Raw genomic sequence first — 25,120 nt, 5'->3', positions numbered from 1 at the left:
GGAGCGGACGCGGTCGCGCGCGCGAGATAGAAATTTCCCGCCAATTTTCACGCGCGTAATCTATCGCCGTGGTCAGTTTTACTAATATAACACCAAACCTACACAATGCGTTTTTCCTTTAGTAAGTGAAACAAACACTAAAATTTAGAAAAATTAAAAATTTTTTTTTGAGCGCGACTGCCTGAAGTCCAACCATCCACACGTGTAGTGGAAAGTTTAAAAAGTAAACCTTTTCCATCATGTCATGAACAGGTTTCATGGGCAATTAATTGGACCTGGAGGATAATGGTGTTTGTTGGTATGATTATACTTCCAGTTTTGTCTTGATAGTTTGCTTTGGGGAGGGACTCTGATCAGTAGGCTAATTAGGAGATTCCCGGTCGGATCGACGATTGAGGCCTCTAAGCTCTCCACAGCCCCCCCAGGCTTTCAGACCCCTTCGGATACCCTCTGCCGGGTGTTCAGGGAGTCCGACCGGTGCCCACCGGTCAGATGTGAGGGGATGTGAGGGTACACCCTGCATCATTGGGTCCTTCAAAGTTCCTTAAAGTATGTCAAAACCGGCAAAAAATCGTTCTAGGTCGTCCGGACCGATTTCGTGGTGTTTGTTGGTATGATTATACTTCCAGTTTTGTCTTGATAGTTTGCTTTGGGGAGGGACTCTGATCAGTCAGGCTAATTAGGCTAGATTCCCCGGTCGGATCGGACCGATTGAGGCCTCTACAGCTCTCCACAGCCCCCCCATAGGCTTTCAGACCCCTTCGGATACCCTCTGCCGGGTGTTCAGGGAGTCCGACCGGTGCCCACCGGTCAGATGTGAGGGGATGTGAGGGTACACCCCTGCATCATTGGGGGTCCTTCAAAGTTCCTTAAAGTATCGTCAAAAGCCGGCAAAAATCGTTCTAGGTCGCTCCGTGGACCGATTTCGGAACCTCCCGGACACCGAACTTCGGAAGGCTCAGCCGGGCTGGCATGGTCGAAGGCACCCTTCTGATTTGCTGTCAGACCGTTTTCAACGTTAAGGAAGGCTTACAGGACTTTTGGGGGCCTCCAGACCCAGCTATGGTTACGGTACTCTTAAAAACGGCATTTCCGGACTTTCCTGAGCCGGGAAAAGCCGGTATAATGCCCCAAACGACCCAAACCGCCGGTCTTTATGCCCGGACATCTTTTCCACTTTTCGAGTTCATTATAACAAGCCTTGGGGGCCTTGCAGGAGCCCCCAAAAGCTTGCAGAAAGTCGCGAGTTCTGGAGGCTTGCCGGGGAGTTCCGGAGGGGTACGACAAGTCTGGAACACCCGGATGGGGTCGGGCCACACCCAAGGAAGGTGTGGTCCAAATATGAAGCATAACGGACTAGTGGTTGGTGAACTACACATACCAGACAGGACAACACTGATATTCTAGGAATTATGTAGTATGGTTCCTACGCCGTCCGCATTGGCAATGGCTAAATTTACGGCACCGTATTACAACGCTCGGCCAAGGGGTTTGAAATTAGCCCCTATTACAACGCTCGGCCACGCGCAAATTTTTTTTTCAAAAAATTTTAAAAATTTTTTTTCTATTACAATCCTCGGCCACGGAAATGGGATTCTTGCCGTTATTGCAACGCTCGGCCACGCGAAAAATAATTTTTTTAATTTATTTTTAATTTAAAAAATTTTTTTAATTTTTTTTTTCAAGAAAAATTTTTTTATTTTTTTTTTATTTTTTTTTTAATTTTTTTTATTTTTTTTTTTATTTTTTGTTTTTAATCTTTTTTTTTTTTTTTTTTATTTTTTTTTTATTTTTTTAATTTTTTTTTTCAAAAATTTTTTTTATTTTTTTTTCAAAAATTTTTTTTCTTTTTTTTATTTTTTTATTTTTTTTTATTTTTTAATTTTTTTTTTATTTTTTATTTTTCTTTTTTTTTTTTTTTATTTTCTAATTTTTTATTTATTTTTCTAGGTTTTTTTCAAAAATTTTCTGAATTTCACTATTACAACGCTCGGCCACCATAGAAATCGGGAATAACACGGAATTTATTGTGGAGAACGAAGAACAAACTGAGATTTTTGTTGGATTGAGTTAGTTAGGAGCATTAGAGCATGGCGTTATAAATTTAGAACACCATGGTTCAGAGAGAAAAGAAAGGGTCCAAAATTCACGAAAATCTAATGTTCCCCCTTTTTGGAATAGAAATTAGAATTAATTATCGAAAAGCGAGCCAAGAAGCCGTATCTGTGTACGATTTATTATACTAAATACCAGTCCTGAGAATCGAGGTTTAATTTAAGATTTAATTTCTGAATTTAATTCGCAGTTTTTTGAGAAATCTGCGGAATTAAATTTCGCAAAACACGAACATTCTCAGGATTTAAAAAAACACCTCTAAAAATGGTCTTTTAGGGCAAAAAAGTCCATTTTGTAAACAAAAAGTTCTATCAACCGCGAACTTACTTATAACCAATCTGAAATATTATACTCAATATTAAGATATCTAGTAAATAGACCATAATTTCAATTTAATTAACTTTAAGAGATTTATTTAAATACCCCTTGCTTATAAAATTTTACTTAATTAATACTTCGTGAGCCCCCTCCCAAAAAATTTTTAAAATTCTATCAAACTTTCGAACTATATCAAATGCAGTTGCGTCCCACGAATGATGCTACAGATCCTAAGGGTTTGTTCCCTATTTCTTCCCAGTACAGGCTTCTTTTTTTTATAAGAATGGTGTAAATCCATTTCATCATGGATATTCTTAACTTTTTTGGGAAAATCATCCTAAAATATTCTTACAGCATTCTTATTACTTGGGGGTAATTGGCAATTTATAATTTAGAATGCTCTAAAAATGACATTCTTTGCTTGAATAACAAAATTCCATGATGGTGATATATTCTTAGCATATTCTTAATTTTTTGGCCATTTTCATCATGGACATTCTTATAAAGTGTATTCTTATACAAAAAAAAGCGTGTATTAGCTAAGCCCGGGGGAATAGGGTTGAGAGCTGACAGGAGGGTTCCGCCAGACTTTCGGCGGAGAAAACAAAGGAAAATTATGTGAATTTTACGACCCTTACCGGGACAAATTTGACCAATTTTGACCAAATTTCTATCTTTCTGGAGGTTAAAAGTTGAAATTTTACCATATCTCCTACCCTTAGTGGGACTGAAATTTGACTTTCAGATTTTTCCGACCCTTAGCGGGACTTTGGAAATAAAAAAAAGATACCCTAGCAGGGTGGCCAGCGATTTCGGGAATCCAATTTCCAGTATAATCAAGTACATTTTCACACATTTTTTCCATTTTTCAAGTATATTTTCAAAATTTTCAAGTATCTTGGACTTAGAAAAATAAGTATATTCAAGTACATACTCGACTAAAATCGACTCGACGAAAAAGGATATTTACAAACAATATAAAGAAAAAGAGTGGCGAGTTATCCCGCGCTGGACATCAATCCAGGATTTGATCTCCGCGGCATCATGGATGATAAAATCAAGTATATTCCAGTACTAGAGGTTTTCATTTCCAGTATATACTTGAAAAATAACACTTTTATCAAAATTTCAAGTATAATCAAGTATCAATCTTTTTCTCCAGTATATTCAAGTATTTCCAGTATCGCTGGCCACCCTGCCTAGGGTAGGATAGGGCGGCACATACCGTACCCTCCATTGCCTAAGTACCCCCAGTATTAGCTAAGATGGACCTGAAAAGTGATTAACTCGGTATGTAAAATATTATTACAATGGGGGAAATGTATTTATCATTTATAAATATTCGAATAAAAAGAAACACCAAAAAAGTAAAAATTATTACCCTTTTATAAATAGATAATAGGCAGTATAAAATAAAACTGAAATAATTAAAAAATAAACTAGCAAAAAATAACCTGTTTCCCTGTTTCTTGAAAAGTCTCTCGAATAATCTAAAATTGAGATCCTCTGCTCCACCAGCAAGGAAAAAGAAACATGCCACTGAGCGAAGCATGAACATAAAGACGAAAATTGGGACTTAAAAATCTCATTAAAACAGGGAAAGAATGGAAAACTAAAACAATACATATTTAAAATAGGAAGAACACTAAACTATAATAAGACCTCAAGGCTAGAAGTATATCTAGAGGTTTAAAAATACTGAAAACATAATATATTTTTCATGTTCAATTTAACTTCTAATATGTGCATATGGCTTACTGGGAAGGATAAGCGTCGAGAGATAATAACAAAGAAATTTAGTAAAAATGTAAAAATGTTTATGTATAGTCTAGTGTTGAAAGTGAGAATCTGAAATCTGATTTTTGAACAAGATGTCAATGACAATTAAAGACAAAATTTTAAAATCGTTCAAAATATGAGACATGAATATATCACCATGGTCACTAAGATATGATCTTCGTGGGACAAAAATCCCTCTAGGACAGAAGAGTAAGTAAATCTAAATAGATCTTCATAGAGAAACTAAGTTAAACTTTGTTTATATCATTTAAGACCAAATCATACACAAACTTTGGTACTGCACACTGCAGTCTTATACTCTGAAGAATATCAATTATTTGTTGCTATCTCTCGATGCTTCATACGGGTGAAGATTGTAAAGCAATTAAAAAATGTTGAATATTAAAATCTATACAATCACATTATTTTCCTTAAGAGCTATTAAAAAATTATCAAGTGATGAATGACTAAATGAACTAAAATTCTCTCCCCTTAAGATATTTTCAAATCTAGTCGAGCATGAACTCGGTCCTCATTTTTGTCAGGTTTTGTTGACTGAACACGTTTAGAAAACTTTTGTTAATATATAAAATCCCACAAAAATTATAACCAACTCTGTTGACTGGCATGTTCTGTTTGACAGATGAGAGAAAAAATATCATGTACTTAAGGTGGGAGAGAATTGTTGTGCGAGCTTTAATTTGCAGTGTAGAAAATTTAAATTATCAAATGTAAATGTATATATAATACTATATTACACGAAGGATAATGTCCTTATTATCAATGAGAAACTAAACTCAGACGAATACGAACTTCCAGTTCTTCTACATTCTAGCCGAAAATGACATTAACCAATGGTATTTTTTTCACACATTCACATGACTCGTTTGTCGTATATGTTGCTGCAAAGTAGCAATTTTTTTTTGCTCCAGGCGCGAGTCTTGCATGCTATATAATATCAACTCACCATCTACCTGATCAACAGCCTTTCTTGAATATCCAGCTCAGTGACAACGTACCCTTCAAAAGTCATTTGGAATATATAGCTGTTGTTTTTTATATAGATAATTCTTCAAGACATTCATTACGTCATCTCTTAGATCGAAAACACACAAACGAAGAAGCATTGGAGACGAGTGTTATCATTTGAAATTCAAGATCAAACGCAAGCTTCTTTGAGTGTTTTTGAATAAAAGATTGCGTAATGGATTAACCCATGTTATCTACAAGCTCATCTTCGTCCTCTTCTTGGACTTTGGAAAAAGATTTGCCAGGAACGAACAAACGACCACGTAAATAGCGGTTACGACGCGCGTAATAGATGACGAAAATGATGAGAATTACGATGACCAGGACGGCGATTACGATGGCCACAATGAGAGGAGTGTCATCGTCCTCCTTTGCTGTCGCCTGTTATTGAGAAAAATAATGGAAAATTTTATATAATACCTTAATTGGTCTCATATATAAATGAATACCTTAAGGGAATGAATTAATGGAGAATAAATTAATGCGGGATAAATTAGAGCGACCCTCAAAAAATATTTTGCCAAATTCGCGTTAATCCTGCATTTATTTATTCTCGCATTAGTTTATTCCCTGAAGGTCGATTATAATGTTTCACGTGTTTTTTTTTTGTTTTTTTATCAGCATTAGCATTTAAATGCATGCCAAGCCAATCAAGGGTGGGGCTTAATATGATTAGCTGACCGGCATCGAGAGAGCTTACGCTAAACCTGACCAATATCCAAACACCTGTTTTAAAAGATACGTGTATAAATCGGAGCTGTAAAAGTCGCAAAACGATCATTAAAAATCTGAAAAATCTGAAAATAAAATCGTGATAAAAGCAAAGAGTAGTGAGATATTACCGTTAATGTGTTCTTTTCATTTTCGGTGCATAGTTGTGTCTTCATAAAGACTTTCTTGGCCTTGCTTACGCTTCGACAGTTCGTTTTCCGTACGTAAGTCACCCTTTGTTGTCCATTTTGACAACGCCCAACGATTTGATTGTAATCATCGACTGGATGACATAACCTGCATGCATATCTTGTTCGCCATTGTAATTCGAACACGCAATTTCGCTCTACCGCTGAAAAATTCAACGAAAAATAATGTTCATTTCGCCATAAATCTTAAAATCATCCTGTTAGTGTTGAACTAACTTATATATTAATTTTCAAGAGTAAATGTTAACTTCTTTCATCCTAATTCTTCTCCCCTATAGCTTTTTATAAAAAGATCATTACTCCGGGTTTCTTTGTCCATTGAGCAAGTGAGAGCAGCCAATTCCATAGTTCAGACCCCCCTTTCTTAAAGGGGGATGACACCTTCCAAAAAAGTGAAGAAGGGGGGATCACAAATTTTCATTAGAAACGGGGGATAGCAAGGACGGGGGGTCGTTTAAGAAGAGGGGGCTGACATATAATTGCCAGACTTAATTTTTCTTTACTGTTTCTCTTCCCTTTTTACCATAAACAAATAGAGAGAGAAAACAAGGGGATTGATTTTTAGAAGGGGGTAGCAGCGAGAAGGGGATTATCGGATCGCACTATACACTATATATTTTCGAATATTTAGCCCAAAACCCTTGGGGGATAGGCATCTTTAAAGGTTTGGGGGGATGCCCAAAATGGGGGATCATTTAACAAGGGGGGGATCATACCCTTTCCGCACTAAGAGTTCGTTTTTACCATATGAGATCACTCAATCTTTCCGGTTCAGTACCGGTAGGGAGCGTTCGCCCTGTTTCTTTACCCCCGCCCGATTTGTATTTTTTCCTTAGTTGGGGCGCGTACGCTAATTTGAAATCAAAAAATATTCAAAAACTTGATGTTGCGAAGTGAGAGCGGATCACTTAATGGGTTAATAGGAAAAGGCAGAGAAGTAGAACATACCAGTTCCATTATTCAGTGGTTCAGGATATCCGATATCGATGTCAGGTTCACACTTCATGAGAATTGTAGTGTAGGGTGTTTGATAGCTCCTCTTTTTTTTGTTCCAACATCGATAACCACCTGTCAAAAGAAGAAAGACACAATTTTAGGGAGGTACTGTGACGCTATCCTCTACTACAGGAGTTTTTAAAGTTTCCATAGATAGGGTAGGGCGTCGACAGTCATTTTTGGGGCAAAGTCAAAAAATTCAAGATATGTAGTGTTTTTTTATGAAAATTTAACATATAGTGAGGCATTCTGCGCAATTTTTAAGGTCAGAAGTCCAAAATTGGCCGAACCCCCCTGGGGGTTCTGATTCGCACTACAGGCAAAAATTGGAAAAAATTGCATTTTCTGGCCTTTTCAGGCCTGTAAATATGTCAAAACTATTGCAAATCTTATTTTTTTCATTTGCTGTACTAAACTTTATGAAGAAACAAAAAAATAATCATATTGGGTTGAAAATTGTGCCCATTGGAGCCCTAAACGAGCCGTTTTAAGCCAATTTTGGGTAGCAAAATACTTTTTAAAACCAATTTTGCAAGCTCATAAACTTTAAACTGATTAAATCACATGTCTGAAATTTTCAGAGATGGAAGTCTTCAATAAAGACTTTAAGCAAAATGAATTTCAAGTTTTTCACTTTTTTCAAAAATTCATAATGGCGTCTTCAAAAATCGCTTTTCAGCAAAAAAAATCATTTTTATCAACAAATAGCATTTTTTAAGGCAAGCTTCTACACACTGAGTTTAAATGCTGACTGAAATTTTTTATGCAGTGATAGTATTCTGGAGATACTCCAGGGAAATCAAAATCATTTGGGTCTGGGGTGCGGAAACCACAGCCAAGGGAACGGGCTTGGCAAAATCAGCGGGGAAAGAAGACCCTGTTGAGCTTGACTCTAGTCTGACTCTGTGAAAAGACATAGGAGGTGTAGAATAGGTGGGAGAGCAATCGCCAGTGAAATACCACTACTCTTATCGTTTTTTTACTTATTCGATTGTGCGGAGAGGCGCTTCACGGCGCATTTCTAGACTCAAAGGCTCTCTCCGAGAGCCCGATCTGGTTCGATTGCCATTTTTAAGACTTTTCCAGTCAAAAATGGGATTTTTGCTTGAAATATTGCGTTTTAGCAGGGATTTCAATTCCAAAATGGTGGATATGCCCAAATCCCAAACCCAGATGATTTTGATTTTCCTGCAGTATTTCCAGAATACTATCACTGCAAGAAAATTCGGGCCCATGTCTAATGTCATTTTAGAGATTTTTTCAGTTCAAATTTGGGTTTTGCCTGAAAAATGGCTCTTAGCAGGGATTTAATTTCCATAATGGCGGACATAGACGCATCCCAGACCCAAATGATTTTGATTTCCATGGAGTATCTCCAGAATACTATCACTGCATAAAAAATTTCAGTCAGCATTTAAACTCAGTGTGTAGAAGCTTGCCTTAAAAAATGCTATTTTTTGATAAAAATGATTTTTTGATAAAAATTATTTTTTTTGCTGAAAAGCGATTTTTGAAGACGCCATTATGAATTTTTGAAAAAAGTGAAAAACTTGAAATTCATTTTGCTTAAAGACTTTATTGAAGACTTCCATCTCTGAAAATTTCAGACATGTGATTTAATCAGTTTAAAGTTTATGAGCTTGCAAAATTGGTTTTAAAAAGCATTTTGCTACCCAAAATTGGCTTAAAACGGCTCGTTTAGGGCTCCAATGGGCACAATTTTCAACCCAATATGATTATTTTTTTGTTTCTTCATAAAGTTTAGTACAGCAAATGAAAAAAATAAGATTTGCAATAGTTTTGACATATTTACAGGCCTGAAAAGGCCAGAAAATGCAATTTTTTCCAATTTTTGCCTGTAGTGCGAATCAGAACCCCCAGGGGGGTTCGGCAAATTTTGGACTTCTGACCTTAAAAATTGCGCAGAATGCCTCACAATGGGTTAAATTTTCTTAAAAAAACACTACATCTTGAATTTTCTGACTTTGACATTTGACGCCCCACCCTACCATAGAGTTGAAAAATATAATTTCATGAATATATTCAAACGACTTGAATAGAAGGGAAAGGAGTAGCTCCCTCCCCTACAACACCTATACACCGTATCTTTCAGGTCACCTTATAACTTTACAATACACTCTTCTCGAGATGCATAAATTTATTGTTGTCCTCGTTTTCAAACAGATTTCATTGCTATAAAATTACATATTCACAATGATAATTGTGTTGTTTACACCTCATGAGACATTTTGAATTTCAAGTACTTTTGTTTTAGAGTTAATGTTTGCCTTTTGGGAATTTAAATTGGTTTAAATGTATAATTTCATAGCAATGAAATCTGTTTGAAAACGAGGACAACAATAAATTTATGCATCTCGAAAAGAGTGTATTGTAAAGTTAAATAAATGTTATTTAGGTTCTCTAATCTACAATCAAGATCGAAATATATAATAAAAGCACTTAAAACGCTATTACAAGTATTTCTATAGAGTATACCTGTGAGATTGAGAAGAAGCCCATTGGTTTCATTCCCTTTCCACGGTAAGAAGTTCATCACTTCACCAATAGAATAACTATGATTCTCATCAAATGACCAACGTTTACAAGCCATTGTTTTTATCAAAACCTAAAATACAGTCAAGTGAATATTTTATTACTTTGTTTTCCAGGTTACATTTCAAAAAACTGTAATTAACAGGCCCTTAACAAACGTCTTGTGATAAAATAAGAGAAATTATTGAAGAGAGAAGACTTTCCCCAACCAGCATTTTCCCTGATAAATAAGAGTTTAACCTAAAGCTGAGCTTTCCCAACTAACATTTTCCTGATAAAATAAAGAGTTTAACCTAAATCTGAGCTTTCCCAACTAACATTTTCCCCGATAAAATAAAGAGTTTAACCTAAATCTGAGCTTTCCCAACTAACAATTTCCCCGATAAAATAAAGAGTTTAACCTAAATCTGAGCTTTCCCAACCAACATTTCCCCCAATAAAATAAGAGCTTAACCTAAAGCTGAGCTTTCCCAACCAACATTTCCCGCGATAAAATAAAGATATGTATAATCACAGTCGACAAAGAAGTCTACACAGAACATATAATCAACTCACCTGTTTTCTGACGGTGGTTCCTTTTCTTTTTTTATCTTCCACTCGCTTCATAGTGGCACAAGATGAGTTATCATGTTTCAATGAACAAACGTTCACATAATAATATAACGGGAAGAAGTATTTGGATTTTGGCCGGTAGGTTCGCACTTTGTACATCGGACCGTCCACAACGCGAAGTGGTGATAAATCGTAAACATGTTCACCGTATTTAAACTGACATTTATTATAATCACAGCCAGTTTTGTTATGGTTGCTTGTCGTCCCTGCACCGCATTTCGTACAGCCCCCACTCCCCTCTTTGTCAGAAAATGAATTGTCGGGGCAATCGAGGCATTCTACAGAACCCTCTTTACTGTACTTTCCTTGTGGGCATTTGAGACAAAAAGCGCCAGTTTTGGTGAGATATTCACCGGCAGGACATTTTACGCATTTTTGAGCACTTCCTTGCTTGGCACCGGTCACGTCAAAATGGTAGACGCGAGCTTCGTAACTCAAAAGCGAGTAATTGCCTTCATCTTCATGATGGAAAAGAGATCTAAAACAAAGAACATATGTCTTTGAAAATAAAGAGTTGATCTCTCTCTTTGAAATGCGACTAGACTTCTAACAGTACTCGTGTGAACCTAGAAAACAGGGGAGGGGTGGAATAAGCGGGTGAGTGGAATAAATCTTATAAGCTTTTTACGTAACCGAGGAAAGATATGTTTCATTTTAATTTCTCAAAAAAGTATGATAAAATCAGTATGGTAAAATATGTTAAAATTGTTGCGCTGTCATACAGTGTATCCGGAGGGAAGCGTGTCAGATACCATTAAATAAAATCATTGAAATTTACCATCTCACTGCGGTTTAGAATAATTGAAATAAGATGGAATCACTTTGTTAGATTAATTTAGATATTCAAAAATATGAACAGGATGGTCATGAGCACTAACCTGAAAGAGTATCTTCCTGGGTCTGGGACTGGGTAGACGTGGTTCATCATGGTACCATCCCGAAGTTTCTGTCGATACTTACTCACGCAATCCTGCTCCAAGATGGAACGATAGGATTGTGAAGTCTCATTCCATTTTTGGATAACAAACCTTAAAAAACAATGGTCATGTTTGGCCAATCGTTTACCGTCAGCACTTATCCGACAATCAATGGAACAGTTGAAGGTAACCTTGGCATCATGGTAGTCGACTTCAATGTCTTGGAAATCTAAGGTGACTTCAAAGTTACCAGCGATGCGTCGAGTAGCCATGTAATCACCACGTGGTATCCAATATTGATTGTCTTTAGCCTGAGAAAACAAAGAAAGCGAGTATCGTATTATTTCGAATAAACGCCCTCCTTCTTTTAAACGCCCCCTCGAATACACACCTCTCCTCCTCTAGGAGGCAAAGGCCTAGGGAATAAAGAAAAGGCGAAATAGGGTACCAATTCGCATCATAAAATGACCTCAGCTCTTAATTATTCAACAAACACCCCCTTCTTTTAAACGCCATCCTCGATTAAACACCCCTCCTAAAAATCGAAAATTTTATAAACGTCCTAGCCTATATTAAACGTCAACCGCGTTTTTTCTACGCAATTAACGTCTATTCCACTTTGCAACTTTTTTGAATGTTTTGAGCCCAGGTTTTCGGGCTCCAAACATTCGATTTTTTGACGTCACTTTAAACTTTTGAAGCCCTTGCAGTAGCGAAAAAATCGAATTTCCGTCAAACCACTTGAAAGGTTTCTATTTTTCGAAAAATCGTCAAAGTGGAACTCACTAAGAAACGAGATAAAAAATCCCGGTTTTTAGTGAGGAGGTGCTCGCTATAAACGTCCGGGATGTTTATCCGAAGTAATACGTTAATTGATTAATGTAATGTGATAAATAGACAAACATCCGGTGGCCATTGAACATTCTACCTACCCATTGGAATCTCGAACTGCTTATAACTATTACTAGACAATTTTCGTCCCATATAACTTTTGAGAAACCCACATGATTTTTTTAGCAGTAAAACTGTCTTTCACAACTTCTTAAAAAAATATTTTTAAAAACAAATAGTACCTGACAAAGAGCTCCACTACAATTTTGTTTGATGACACCAGGAATTCTGTCCTCTGTGAACGAATCTAAGAAGAAGCCAGGGATGGCGGCATGACCTGCAGGGCAAGTCTTACACTCCTTCATAAAACCGTCCGAATATTTGCCGACTTCGCATTTTTCACAATTAATCTTCTTTCCACCGGTTGTCATAGCAAAACCGGCTATACAACGACATTGAACCTTTGGTTGTTTCACTTGCATCGATTTGTCAGGCTTGCATGGTCGCACTAAGAGGTAATAATGTGAAAAACGGTATAGAAATGATTTCAGAAAATAGTTTCCTACAAAACGAGAACAGTCTTGAGAAAGTTTGTAAAGAAAGATCTGGCGTTTAAAAAAATTCCAGAAATTACTAAAAATGACTAAACTAGTCAGCTCCATAAAGGAAGAAAGCTGTTGAGCTTATAATGAAACACGAAAATAAGTCTTAAAATTCTTGAATAATTTAATTTACCTGGCCAGGAAGGCAGACCACGGACTTGTTCGCGTACGTACACATCCGTTGACCCGTTCTTCACGCATGTTTCGATGGGCTTTGGTTTGATGAAATAGTCTTTCTTTTGGCAGTCAGGTAGATCATAACATTTGGTTTCCCCTATACGAGAAAATTGATCGACGCCGCACTTTTCACATTTCTCTTGGCCTTGTTTAGGTTGGAATTCGTTTTGGACGCATTTTGTACATTCCGTCGATCCTTCCGTGTCTGCATATGATCCAGAATTACAAGCAGTGCATTTGACAGCTTTGGCAGTCAACCCTTGCCCTGAATCAGTACCCACCTATAAACAAAAAGAAAGATATCACTACATTTCAAACTTTAGAAAGAAAACAAAAGCCCAAAAAAACCCAAAGACATCTTACAATTTACATTTACGAATTTATTTAAAGATCTTTGCAACCAAAATTGTGAAATCTTTCACGACCGGAAGGAATAAAAGAGGCTAGATCACACTTACCATTGAGGCTCGGAAAACACGAGTTAAAAAACACGAGTTACAAAAAACACGAGTTACAAAAAACACGAGTTACAAAAAACACGAGTTACAATCTGAATTTTAGAATTTTTGACCAACTTGGTTTCATGAAAATTTAACTCGTCAGTTTAAGGTGCACCATAAATTGACGAGTTAAGGTGCACTATAAATTGACGAGTTAATTAACTCGTCAGTTTAAGGTGTACCATAAATTGACGAGTTAAATTATCTACTTGTGACGTCATAATTTCCCATTGATGACGTCACATTTAACGTAACTCGTGTTTTTTGTAACTCGTGTTTTTTAACTCGTGTTTTTTAACTCGTGTTTTCCGAGCCTCCTTACCATTGACAAATGTCTAATGTACGCCACATCAAGAATAGCTTCTCGTGTGCAACTTTTGTGGTAAACAAACTTCAATCGGGTTGCACCCTAAAACCAAAAAATTAAAATAATTGATGTTGTATTAAAAAGGGACACACCCAAAAACAAAAAGTAAGTTTCGTCTATATGTAACAATTAATAATCAACGTGAAATTCAAAGCTAAATTTGTTGTAAGTAACATAATTGTGATAACTGGAAAATGAGTTTTAGCATTTGGTACTACGTAGTTAATAACTTCATCCGATGGAAATACTATCTTAAACAAGATCCACACTATGATCTGCAAAACCTCGACGACGGGAGAAAATTTTGATTTCGTCTTCTTAATGTCTCAAATGGCCCTATATCAGACTAATTTTGCCCGGAATGAAGCTATTGAAAATATGAATCGTAATATTTTAAAAATAGCTTTTTATTTAAAACTTAGGTTAGGGGGTGGCCCCCGGTGGCATGTACCCCGTTAAAAAGCAATTAAAACTACTACAATGCCTAGAGGACCTAACATAAAATGAAGAATATAAAAATAAATGAAAAAGGGTTCTTTTTTATCCAATATGAAAATTATTTGGAAGGTTTTAATTCTGATCTGAGTTCATCATTCTTTATTGACAATATCAAATGGTATTATTTCTCATTGAAAGGATCAGCCAAAGATCCAGTAAACCCACAGCACATTGATCAAAGCAGCACAATTGAAAGCACATTTGAAAACACTTTTTGAAGTCTTATGGTTCAAACACCACATTCCCAAATAACCACCAACAGGGCTGCCGAGCGCGACCATGCATAGCAGGAATAATTCTGGAACACGAAAGTCACCACTCTTAGCTTTGGATTTATCATACCCGAATAATAAAAAGGTGACCAAATTAGATACAGCAAGCGTATATCCAATGGTTAGGTTATCTAGGACCAGGCGTTACAGCCACCAGTAAAGAGCTCCAATGACAATTAAGATTGCTGCCACAATAGGGATAGAATAGTTGATGCCACTTTGACGCTTACCGCTATGATATCTCATTATTGAGTTTACTCTAAGAATTATTTTATAATACATAACAATGAGCTTCAAAAGCGTCAATCAATAAAAACTATTTAAGGGCGAAATAAGTAGAAGTTGGGTATGAAGCCTAAAATACCTCAATATCGCCTTTAAATAAGAACAGGATAACTCGATAACAACAACTTTAACAAAAAACAAGTGATACTTTTATGGACCTACCTGGTTATGGATTAAACACATATATAATTGATATCTACGTGAGCATGACCGTTAAACAATCATTCAGAACACAAATAGTGACGATCTATTAAAATAAGTCGTTTGTTTCTTATAAAAAAAACGTTTAGAAACCAAAATTTCATGCCCTTGAAATATTCTTTCATATTCAAGACTTCGTGAGCAAAAAAAAAATCGATCTCGTCAAAAAATTGAGAAATTTGGCCAAGAACTTTGATTTATCCTTATTAATAGTGATTCTTATAGATAAACATGCTGAAAAATGCTTTTTCTGAGAAAATTCTTTTTTTACAAAAATCTGCTTGAGCCATCTTTTACCTTCTTTCATGCAAAAAATCAGGAAAAAAAATGCTCCTATATCGAACAATGTCCAAAAAACCTTTTTTCAAAAATCGGGCTCCGTTTGCATCTTTGTGCAAAAAATCATAAAGAATGAAAGAGCCAATCTCGAGAAAAGCTAAGTTATTGATAATGTACTTATAAAAAAATATTGAATTTGGCCAGTTTTTCTATAAAAACATGCCAAGCAACCAAAATTTCATGTTTAAACACACATATTCTTCAAGAGTAAGCCCTCATGACCAAAAAAAAATCTATCTCATAAAAAATTGAGTAATTTGACTAAGAACATTGATGTGTGCTAATTTAGTGATTCTTATATAGATAAACATGCGTTTTTTGAACCAACAAATTTTTTTTGCAAATATCTGCTTGAGCCATCTTTTACCTATGATGGTACCTACTTTCATGCAAAAAATCAGAAAAAATTAATGATACAATTTTTCACAAAGTACAAAAAACCCGTTTTTTAGCCGTTTTTTGGCCCAAATTTGCCCAAAAAAGTTTTTTTCGAAAATTGGGCTCCGTCACATTTGAGGGTTTATAGTTATGCATCTTTGTGCAAAAAATCATAAAGAATGAAAGAGCCAATCTCGAGAAAAGCTAATACCTAAGTAATTGATAATGTGCTTATAAAAAAATATCGAATTTGGCCAGTTTTTCTATAAAAATACGCCAAGCAACCAAAATTTCATGTTTAAACACACATATTTTTCAAAAGTAAGCCCTCGTGAGCAAAAAAAACATCTATCTCATAAAAAAATTGAGTAATTTGAGTAAGAACATTGATGTATGCTTATTAATAGTGATTCTTATATAGATAAACATGCGTTTTTTGAGGCAACAAAATTTTTTTGCAAATATCTGCTTGAGCCATCTTTTATCTATGATGGTACCTACTTTCATGCAAAAAATTAGACTAGAGTCTACTTTTGGCTGAAATTTGCTTTTTGATAATTTTTTTATGACGCTGAGTCCAGTGAAGTAGACTAGGAGCGTTTGGCGAGGCCGCCATTTTGAAAGAAAATGTTAAAAATCCAAATAACAATAAAACTACTTGGAGTTGAAAGATATAATCAAAAATGAGAAACAAATATCAATAACAGATTTGCAATCCCTTATTCTCAAATAAAATCATTGCTTCATACTGTTTTTACCTTCCAAAACAACTAAAATCTGGCGGACTGTTTTACAGTCCGCCTAAGCAAAAGCATATTACCATATACTACCGGGCCACTTAATCGCGCCATCCAGTCTATAAAAAAAGCTTTAAGTGGACCCCGGGCTAGCAAAAAATCAGAAAAAATTAATGATCCAATTTTTGTCCAAAAAACCCGTTTTTTAGCCGTTTTTTAACCGTTTTTTGGCCCAAATTTGCCCAAAAAATTTTTTTTTCGAAAATCGGGCTCCGTCACATTTTGACCACCACCATTTTGCACCTTTGTACCAAAAATCAAAAGATTCCTATGATTCAATCCGGAGAAAAGTAACAGACGAACGGACGGACAGACGAACGGACGGACGGACGAACGGACAAACGAACACAGGTTAATTTATAGGACCTCCACCGGGGTAGGTCCAGAAAATCAATCAAGTTTTAGCTTAGGTTTAACCAGATCAATATCATCCAGTTTCTCGGGGGACTAAAATTTTTGGAACAGACTGTTTTCTTTCACGAGGTCGGAAAATCGCGAACTTTATAAAATACTTTCGCGAATTTCAGAAAAATATGAGAATTTTTCACAATTTCAAATTTTCTATGCCAATTTTCTTTTTATCAACGAATTTTTTTTCCGCTTTAAAATTTTGTATCTTTGAATATTAACTTTCGTGAAAATTTAAAATTAGGTTGCCATTGTATAATAATGATTGAAAAATAAAAAAATGGAAAATCAATGTTAACGCTGCAGAATGATCATTTCAATCCTATTAAAAAATAACCCTCTATCAACTCTGCTGCCTCTACTAAGTCAACGATGAAAAAATGTTCAAAGAAAAAAGCTATGAGTAGGAAAACTTTTGTTTGCAATGTCTTGTTTGCAGAGTAAGAGCAGAGAAATGCAAAGCGAGTAGTAATTCTAAGAAAAAACAATTAGTAGAACAGTTTCAAATAGAAAGAGTTTCTTGTTTCTTGGGAACTAGAGGATTTGTTTCTATTTAAACAGATGACAATTTATTGAAAAGAATCAAACAAATAGCAGACTGTAAACTTCTTTTTATCTTCACATCGTCGTATTACGACAAAAGAATTTTCATAGTGGTTGCCCGAAAAAAATGGTCTCTCTGGGAATGGTTTCAATCTCAATAGCAGTATCCAGTATAATAGAACGACCATCCCCTCCTTCAGTTAAGCTAAAGAACTGTAACCTGAAATCAGATCTTCGTTGTTTTCTCCCGAAGCTCTAAAGGGATTGTGAATCGTAGTCTTATGGTTCAGACAATAGATTCTCAGGAATCCACCAAACGCACAACCGAACCACACCCTGTAAAGAAAAACATTCTACTACACGCAAACCGCCATCTTCAGATCTGCCTTTATCACAACAGAACAACAAAAAAGTGAAGGTAGCCGCCCTTGATATCACCAAGGAACACCACCGAGGCTGCAGTAGTTGTCGCCAAAACTGGCAAAATAAGGTAACGGCAAGCACAGCATGAAAAATTAATAATCACAACGAAATGACATGGTTGATCATTACCGGTGACTGGGAGACTAGTCTTTAGTCTCAAAGGGAAGAAACTGATCAACAGTTTTCAAAATAATTTGCAAAAGAACTGGAAAAACACGACACAAAAATCTCGACAATAATTCATTCATTATTCATAAGTAATTCTATTCTGATTTCAAGAAATCTGCATGTTGTCACATTCGTAATGGGCCCAAGAGTGCTATGCCCCTAAAAACAACAACAGATCGATTGTGAAATATATATCACATGACAGTTTTTTGAAATGGTAACCTAGAGAAGTACGATTACCCCGCAGTGGATTAAAAACTTCTTAACGTTGCATTGCAGAAGGGTTTGGTGAATTAGGAGATTTTTTGAAAACAAATTAATCGTCCAGCAAGATGGCATTGAGGTCATCTTGTGATTAATTTCAAAATATCGAGAACAAATTTAAAGTATCATACCGGCTTCAGAGAAACTTCGAGTTTCTTCCAGCTGAATTGTGTGTCTGATTTGAGCTTCAATTCTTCATTGACATAAAAGTGTAACCCTTGTGAGCAGCTTCTACTTCCTTTGCGACAACTGGCACCATCCACTTTGTATTCAAAAGAAATCTTATTTTGTTGTCCAGGTAACAGGAACACTCTGCTGATGACAAGCATAGATTGTTCGAAGCATCGTAATTGTGTTGAATTCTTGAATTCTCCAGATAGGAGGTATGAAAAGTCAGCTGAACAGAAAAAAAAGTTAAACCAGTTTAGAATCTGACATGTAAAACTTTTATCGCGTTGAGACTTGAGCATAACAGGGATATGTTATTATAGCGGAGCTGGATGAAGGACGAGAATTCCTTAGCGGATTGCTTCTTTGTCTTTTCTATTGTAAACTGTTCATAATAGAAATCCATCTCTGTCCCCTTGAGTGTTCTGTTTTTATAAGAAAAATGAAGCAGACAAAGTATTCATGCAGTACGTTTGCACATATTTTGCTATGATGTTCCCGCTTTCCATCAAAATAATATTTGTAGAAGATACCCCAAAAGCTTCCTTGTAAATGAAATCTATTTTTATCAGCGTGTGTTTTGAATTTGAGAAGCTTTCATGATTTCTCTTTAAAAATTTCGGATGTAAATATTTTGACAAATATTGTTTCAATTGACTTGAAATTTTTTCCATAATCAGACATACCGACTTGCTATCTGAAAATATCAGTTAGAAAGTGAGGCACCCCGCGGTGTAGCGCGGTATTTCAAATGAAAAAGTACTATTTATAATCTTAGAGAAGAAACTTCTTATAACTTTACTAATGAAAACAATGTTTTTCATTTTTTTAAATTGTCATTCACCAATGTTTTACAGACCCCCTTGATAATTAAAAGTTTTTAATCGTGAAAGATAAATGCAATATCAAATTTTAATGTCAGGGACAAAGATAGAACAAGGCTTTTTTAAATGTGCGTTATCCAGCTCCGCTATAACATATCCCTGAGCATAATAAAGAAAACTTGCTGGAATAGCCAGGTGCAACTTATTTAATCACTGAAAAACCGAAAACAAGTGTATTTCTATTCTGTTAACAAGTAATCTACCTGAAGGCCTCCAAGCACTGCAAGTTTTTCCGGATAGAAAGTCACTGCAATAAGTGTCCACGCCATAAGCAAGTCCAGGAACTCCTTTCGATTTTGTTGTATTCCAATCACTCCAATCATCAATCAGTTCTCCGCCATGACTGTAATATCCTTTAGCACAAGGTGTGCATTTTGTTGAATTTTTCGATTGCAAACCATGGCCTGGTTGACAGAAACATGGTAGATTCTCGATCGGTTTTGGTAAAGGTGCACTTTTGTTTGAATCAAGGTCACTGGAATGGAGAAATAAGAAACATTTTTACTGAGATTATTTCAATTACTAGAGACCATCAATTACCAGCTTTTTCCTAATTCACTGAGATGTAATCCGTAATTAACATTTTTTTATTTCATTTCTAATCTCATAAAATTTAGCCTTTACATACAAGGCTATAATTTTTCTTTAATTTCACAATATCATTACGCAGACGACAATGACTGTCTATTCCCCAGACAAGTTTGCTTCCAAAACTTTATAACTTGATTATGGAATGTAGCTCAATTAAGGCTTGTTCTACTTGATTAATTGGCTTTAGTTAACTAATTGCTGGCAACGCAAATTACCTAAATAGATAGGTTGTGAGAAACAAGTTTTTAATTGCCTTGCTAATGGCATGATATTAACCCTTATAAGGAGGGGAAATATTTTTGATTGTTAATTTCCTGTAAGATGTTTATCAGTACTGTGGAGTCCACTGTCTATCAGAGTGAGAATATAATTATTGATTTGAAGGTATTATCTTTGTAACTCATCCCTTTCTCAAAAAATGAATGTTAGTAAATCAGAAAGTAAAAAAAGTAAAAAAATCATTAAAAATACTACAAAATTTGCAGCAGAGCTTTTAATAAGATTGACACAACTGAAATAACTTTTTTCCTATCAAATCTCAGTTGGCATGCTGTGATGGACATGGGATTAATCCAAAACTTGACACATTCTTGCTTTTCTGGGGAAAAAACAACAGTTCTAATCTAAGCTTTCAGTATCATTTTTGAAATTGCATACTTAGAGCTGGTGATTTTTTTTTAATTCCCAAAAGGCAAATATGTTGTTATCAAAGGCACAAATAATTAAATTTATGTTCCCAAGAGCAATAATGACATCATTTTTTCCTTTGTTTTAACATTCTTTGTTTTATCAAAACAAGAAGAAACCACAATTGTTGTGTTTGACAAGAAACACTTTTCCTTAAATCTAATTGAAAGCAACAAAAGACGCATATATTTTACGAAAGATACCTTTTGGGCCGAATTGTGCTATAAATTTTATCAAATACTAATCATAGCACTATAGGGGACTGAATCACTCCAAGCATCATAAATATTTCAAACATATAATTATTTTCTGTCTAGTGCTCGATTGCACAAACCATCAATTGACAATCCACTTAATTCAATAACTTGATCTAATAAAGTCTTACAAGGCCTTCCACGTTGAAGGCATCAGAGGGTTATAAATAAGTAAAAGTGCTAATATAAAAGCCAATTCCCAAAGCAAATTTAGAAAAAACTTTACTGATAAATAAAAGAGAATTAGGGATGGCGGCTTTTTACACCATCAGCATACTTTCTATAAAACTGAAGACAGGTTGTTACACCATTGGTACCTAAAAACTTAACTTTTCAATTCATAAGTATTCATAGTTCAGAAAAGTATTTATAGCATATATAGTGAAGATAATGTTATATCTGTCATTGTAGAAAAAGGATAAGTATTGATATATAAATAAATAACTCAAACTGATAAAAAGAAAATTTTCTTTATATGTATATTTACGTTTTTCTGTATGTCTAGTCATATTGATCCTTCTAAATTTAGCACTCTGCTTAACTGCAAGCCTTTCTTATTCACGTGCTATTTATTAGCCCTAGCAAAAGGAATTTTGTACATTCTTGTATATTTTAGGAGTGCTATTTTAGCACTCGCAAACCATTTTAGGTGTGTGCCAGCGTGTGCGAGTGCAATAGCACGCCATACGCGGCCAGGCCTGGGCTTCCTGGGTCTGCTGAAACACCAACTACGCCTTTACCCTGACGAGGATTATCTTTTTGGCACTAAGATTGTTCAGCATTTCACACCTTAATAATTTGAATCAGAATGATTTTGACACTTATCAAACTACACAGTTAGCTAAATTGGAAATTAAATACATACTGTTTGAACAGAACCACAAATATTTTTTTCAAAGCTTGAGCTTGATGTTTTGTTTTGGATTATAACTAGGATCTATTTTGTTTGATGGGAAATGTAAATAAGCTTTTTGAATTTCTAATCCTTGATATCTTTATAATCATGTCAAGAAGATAACGTTTTCATATTTCAGCATGTATTTAAACAAAACTGAGTGAAAGGTTATGCAATAAAATCTACTTGATATTATATAAATACAAAGTGTCAAACTAATATTTTCATGCTTATGTCAATTCTTTTTGTAAATTTTGAATTTTATGTGTTTTAAAGTCTGAAAAAAGGTCTATAAGCAGTTAAATGAGTATAAAGATATGAATTTTACTCAAAATTTTGCTGTTTGTTTGCAACAAACCATTCCCATAATTTAATGTCACTTAGGGCCCATGCATGGCATCCCCTGATCAGGCAACCAGCAATCTGGGAAATAATCTTAATACACTTAACTTCTGAGATCTAAACGCGCAATTACATGGCTATCAAAATTGTAGAATTTTTTAAGAGTAGTAAAATTTTACGTTATCACTATTTGAATGAGGGGTAAGCCTGTAATTGCACCCTTAACTAGTTGTCTATTGTTTAAAAAAACTTTATTTGCTTCATTTGTTTCGTTGAATTTTGAAAGGCTTGGATTATCTTACTCAAAATCAATTGTAGAAAACGATTACATTAAAATCTTTTGCTTGTTTGACCATGTATCGTCTGATTTAGAAAAAATCCGAACCCTTTAATCTGCTCAAATAATCTCAAGGGGGAGGATTGTAAGTGTGAACACAGGTGTATATTTTAACTGTGCTCCGGGGGGGGGGGGGGGGGGGGTACTAGGGTTGCGAGCTGACGGGGGGTACCGCCCGACTTTCGAACTTTGGACCCTTACTGGGACTAAAAAAGAAAAAACCAAGGAAAATTTTGGGAATTTTACGACCCTTAGCGGGACAAATTTGACCAATTTTGACCAAATTTCGACCTTTCAGTGGGTAAAAAGTTGAAATTTTCCTATTTTTCCGACCCTTAGTGGAACTGAAATTTGATTTTTTGATTTTCCCGACCCTTAGCGGGACTTTGGAAGTCCAAAAAAGGTACCCTTAAGGGCGGCACATACTGTACCCTCTATTTGCCTAAGTACTCCCCCCCCCCGGGACTGCACACTTGCGGCCTTGGGAGTTAAGCGCACAATTTAAGAGCATTTCCCAGACTGACTAGATCACTACTTTCCTTAAAGAGATAAATTTTGGTAAAGACTTGCCCTCCACGCCGCAAAATTAAAACTCCTGAAAAATCTAAATCATTGTACCTCTAGAAAAACTTTTTTGACCATCCACCAAATTCAATTCACGCTAAAAATTTTTCCTTTACTATAACACCGTGAAGTTGAGGGAAACTTGCATAGCCATCAAATGACTGACCAATCAAAGCAGCAAAATTTCAAAACAAATGAACTACGCAGCTCCGCACGCAGATCTACTCTACCATTTTTGTTTTGATTTAACTTTGTATTTTAATGACCAGACAGGTCATTCATTTGAGGGCTATGTATGTTTGCCTCTACTGATGCAAGTTACCCGATCTCATGGGAGGTATATGTACTAAAAATTATTTACCTTTCATTGATGCTGGAAGTCAGTGGGGTTTTTAAATTAAATTCAACATGACATTGCGTCCTTTAACAAATGTATTTTTTGCACAAAGTTGATTTTTCATAAAATTCTACCATTTTGTGTGTAAAAGGTCCTTTTTTCATTAGACCAGTATCTCTGTGAATGGTGTAGCTATGTCAGTCAGGATTAACCGCCTAAATAGGAACAAATTTTTCGATTTCACAAATATTCTTATCTAGGATATAGGTACTTATCTAGGCATATTTTTTATTCTAAGCTAGGAACATTTTCTTTCTTCTCCAAATTTTTCATTTCAAAACAAAGTTGCATGTTCAAGTTATGACTAATCTAGATGTAATAATGCAAAGTGGTTTCTTTTTCCAAAAATCAGCACTTTTGGTGGGTGGAAGGGTGGAAAATCTTAGCTTTTGTAAAAAATATCCTAAATAGGAACATTTTAAGGCTCTCTTTACTAAAAAACAGGATTTGATGTGTAAATAGACCATTAATAAGCAGTGGAATCTGCCTGGAAACTTTAAAATGCAATAATTCAATATTGCATTGATGAATCTTTCTGAAATTTGGAACACAGTTAGAAAATACCTAAATGAAAACATAGATAATAATTGATACATGCGACTTTTTTTAGTTTTAGTGTAAAATAAAAATCTCTAAAATATTCTAACCTTAGAATAAAAAATATGCCTAGATAAGTACCTATATCCTAGATAAGAATATTTGTGAAATCGAAAAATTTGTTCCTATTTAGGCAGTTAATCCTGACTGTATGTATGGCTGTTTACTGCTCACAATGAAATTTGATGAGAAGTAAAAGAAATTAAGAGATCAGGCGTATTTTGGGACTGGTCAGCGTAAGTTGCTGGCTAAAAGCATCCTGTTTTACTATTATATAAATTATTTACTATTATCGAGAAATCCATTCAACTTTTTTCTTTTCAATGCATAAACTTTTCACACTTCCAAAAACTTGCACAATCAATGGAATAAATCTAATGATGTGACTTTAAAGAAATTTACTTTACAGAGTAAATAAAATAATTCTAAGTTACATAAAAAGATCTAAAACCTTTACTATAGCATGTTCATTCTTGTCTGATAAACCTGATCTGAAAAAAAACACAAAAATTGAAGAATGAGCAGATAAACAAAACTTACCAATTCTTATTCACGTAATAGACAATTTTCTTTTGCTGTGTTTCAGGATCACAAGCAGTAATAAATTCTCCAAAATTGTCCTCAGTACATGGTGATAAAGTGTAAATTACTGGCAAAAGTGATAAAATACATGTGCATAATTTTGCAAGATGGCCGGCTGCCATTTTTTCTATGTTTCTTTTTTGTTGTTGCGCTGTTTTCAAGCCAATTTGAAATCTTATGAAAGCAATACGATGGAGTGCCTGCTAGGCAATGCTCTTTTGACATCACAATAACAAAAACAAAGTTGGAAGTTTTCAGAGAGTATTATATTATGAAACTTTTTACTATTCATTAGCCTTTAAGCTGAGCATGGTACCTTCATAAACTTAATTCTACTTATTCAACTTAATAATAATACTGTAAATACAAAAGAAATAAACCGAGCAGAAAAACGACGGGAGAAAACGATCGAAAATCGAAATGAGGAAGCAAAGGTTATGAAATCTTAGCACGAAATTTTGTTTACTGTACACCATCGCAGAGTTTCTAAATCGAAGTCGAAACGAAAAGGGTACAAATTTTCGAAAATA

The 25,120-nt window shown here is 35.1% G+C and overlaps 1 protein-coding gene across 1 annotated transcript; it reads right to left on the bottom strand.

Annotated features, from left to right (window-relative positions):
• Nucleotides 1-4,916: 4,916 nt before the first annotated feature.
• LOC136818873 (endosome/lysosome-associated apoptosis and autophagy regulator family member 2-like) lies at nt 4,917-24,779 on the bottom strand. The gene is made up of 12 exons (XM_067075099.1): nt 24,549-24,779; nt 19,548-19,819; nt 18,424-18,689; nt 13,672-13,758; nt 12,806-13,130; nt 12,313-12,578; nt 11,201-11,550; nt 10,266-10,800; nt 9,654-9,783; nt 7,110-7,229; nt 6,084-6,304; nt 4,917-5,622 (listed from the first exon to the last, which is right to left on the bottom strand). The coding sequence occupies exons 1-12, from the start codon at nt 24,710-24,712 to the stop codon at nt 5,422-5,424; spliced, it is 2,937 nt and encodes a 978-aa protein (XP_066931200.1). The 5' UTR covers nt 24,713-24,779; the 3' UTR covers nt 4,917-5,421.
• Between the last annotated feature and the right edge of the window lie 341 nt (nt 24,780-25,120).

Source organism: Clytia hemisphaerica, unplaced genomic scaffold (assembly GCF_902728285.1).
Source record: "Clytia hemisphaerica strain Z4C2 unplaced genomic scaffold, Clytia hemisphaerica genome assembly, whole genome shotgun sequence".
Lineage (NCBI taxonomy): Eukaryota > Metazoa > Cnidaria > Hydrozoa > Leptothecata > Clytiidae > Clytia > Clytia hemisphaerica.
The sequence above is the reverse complement of the archived record's forward strand: the minus strand, read 5'-3'. Positions and strand labels throughout refer to the sequence as shown.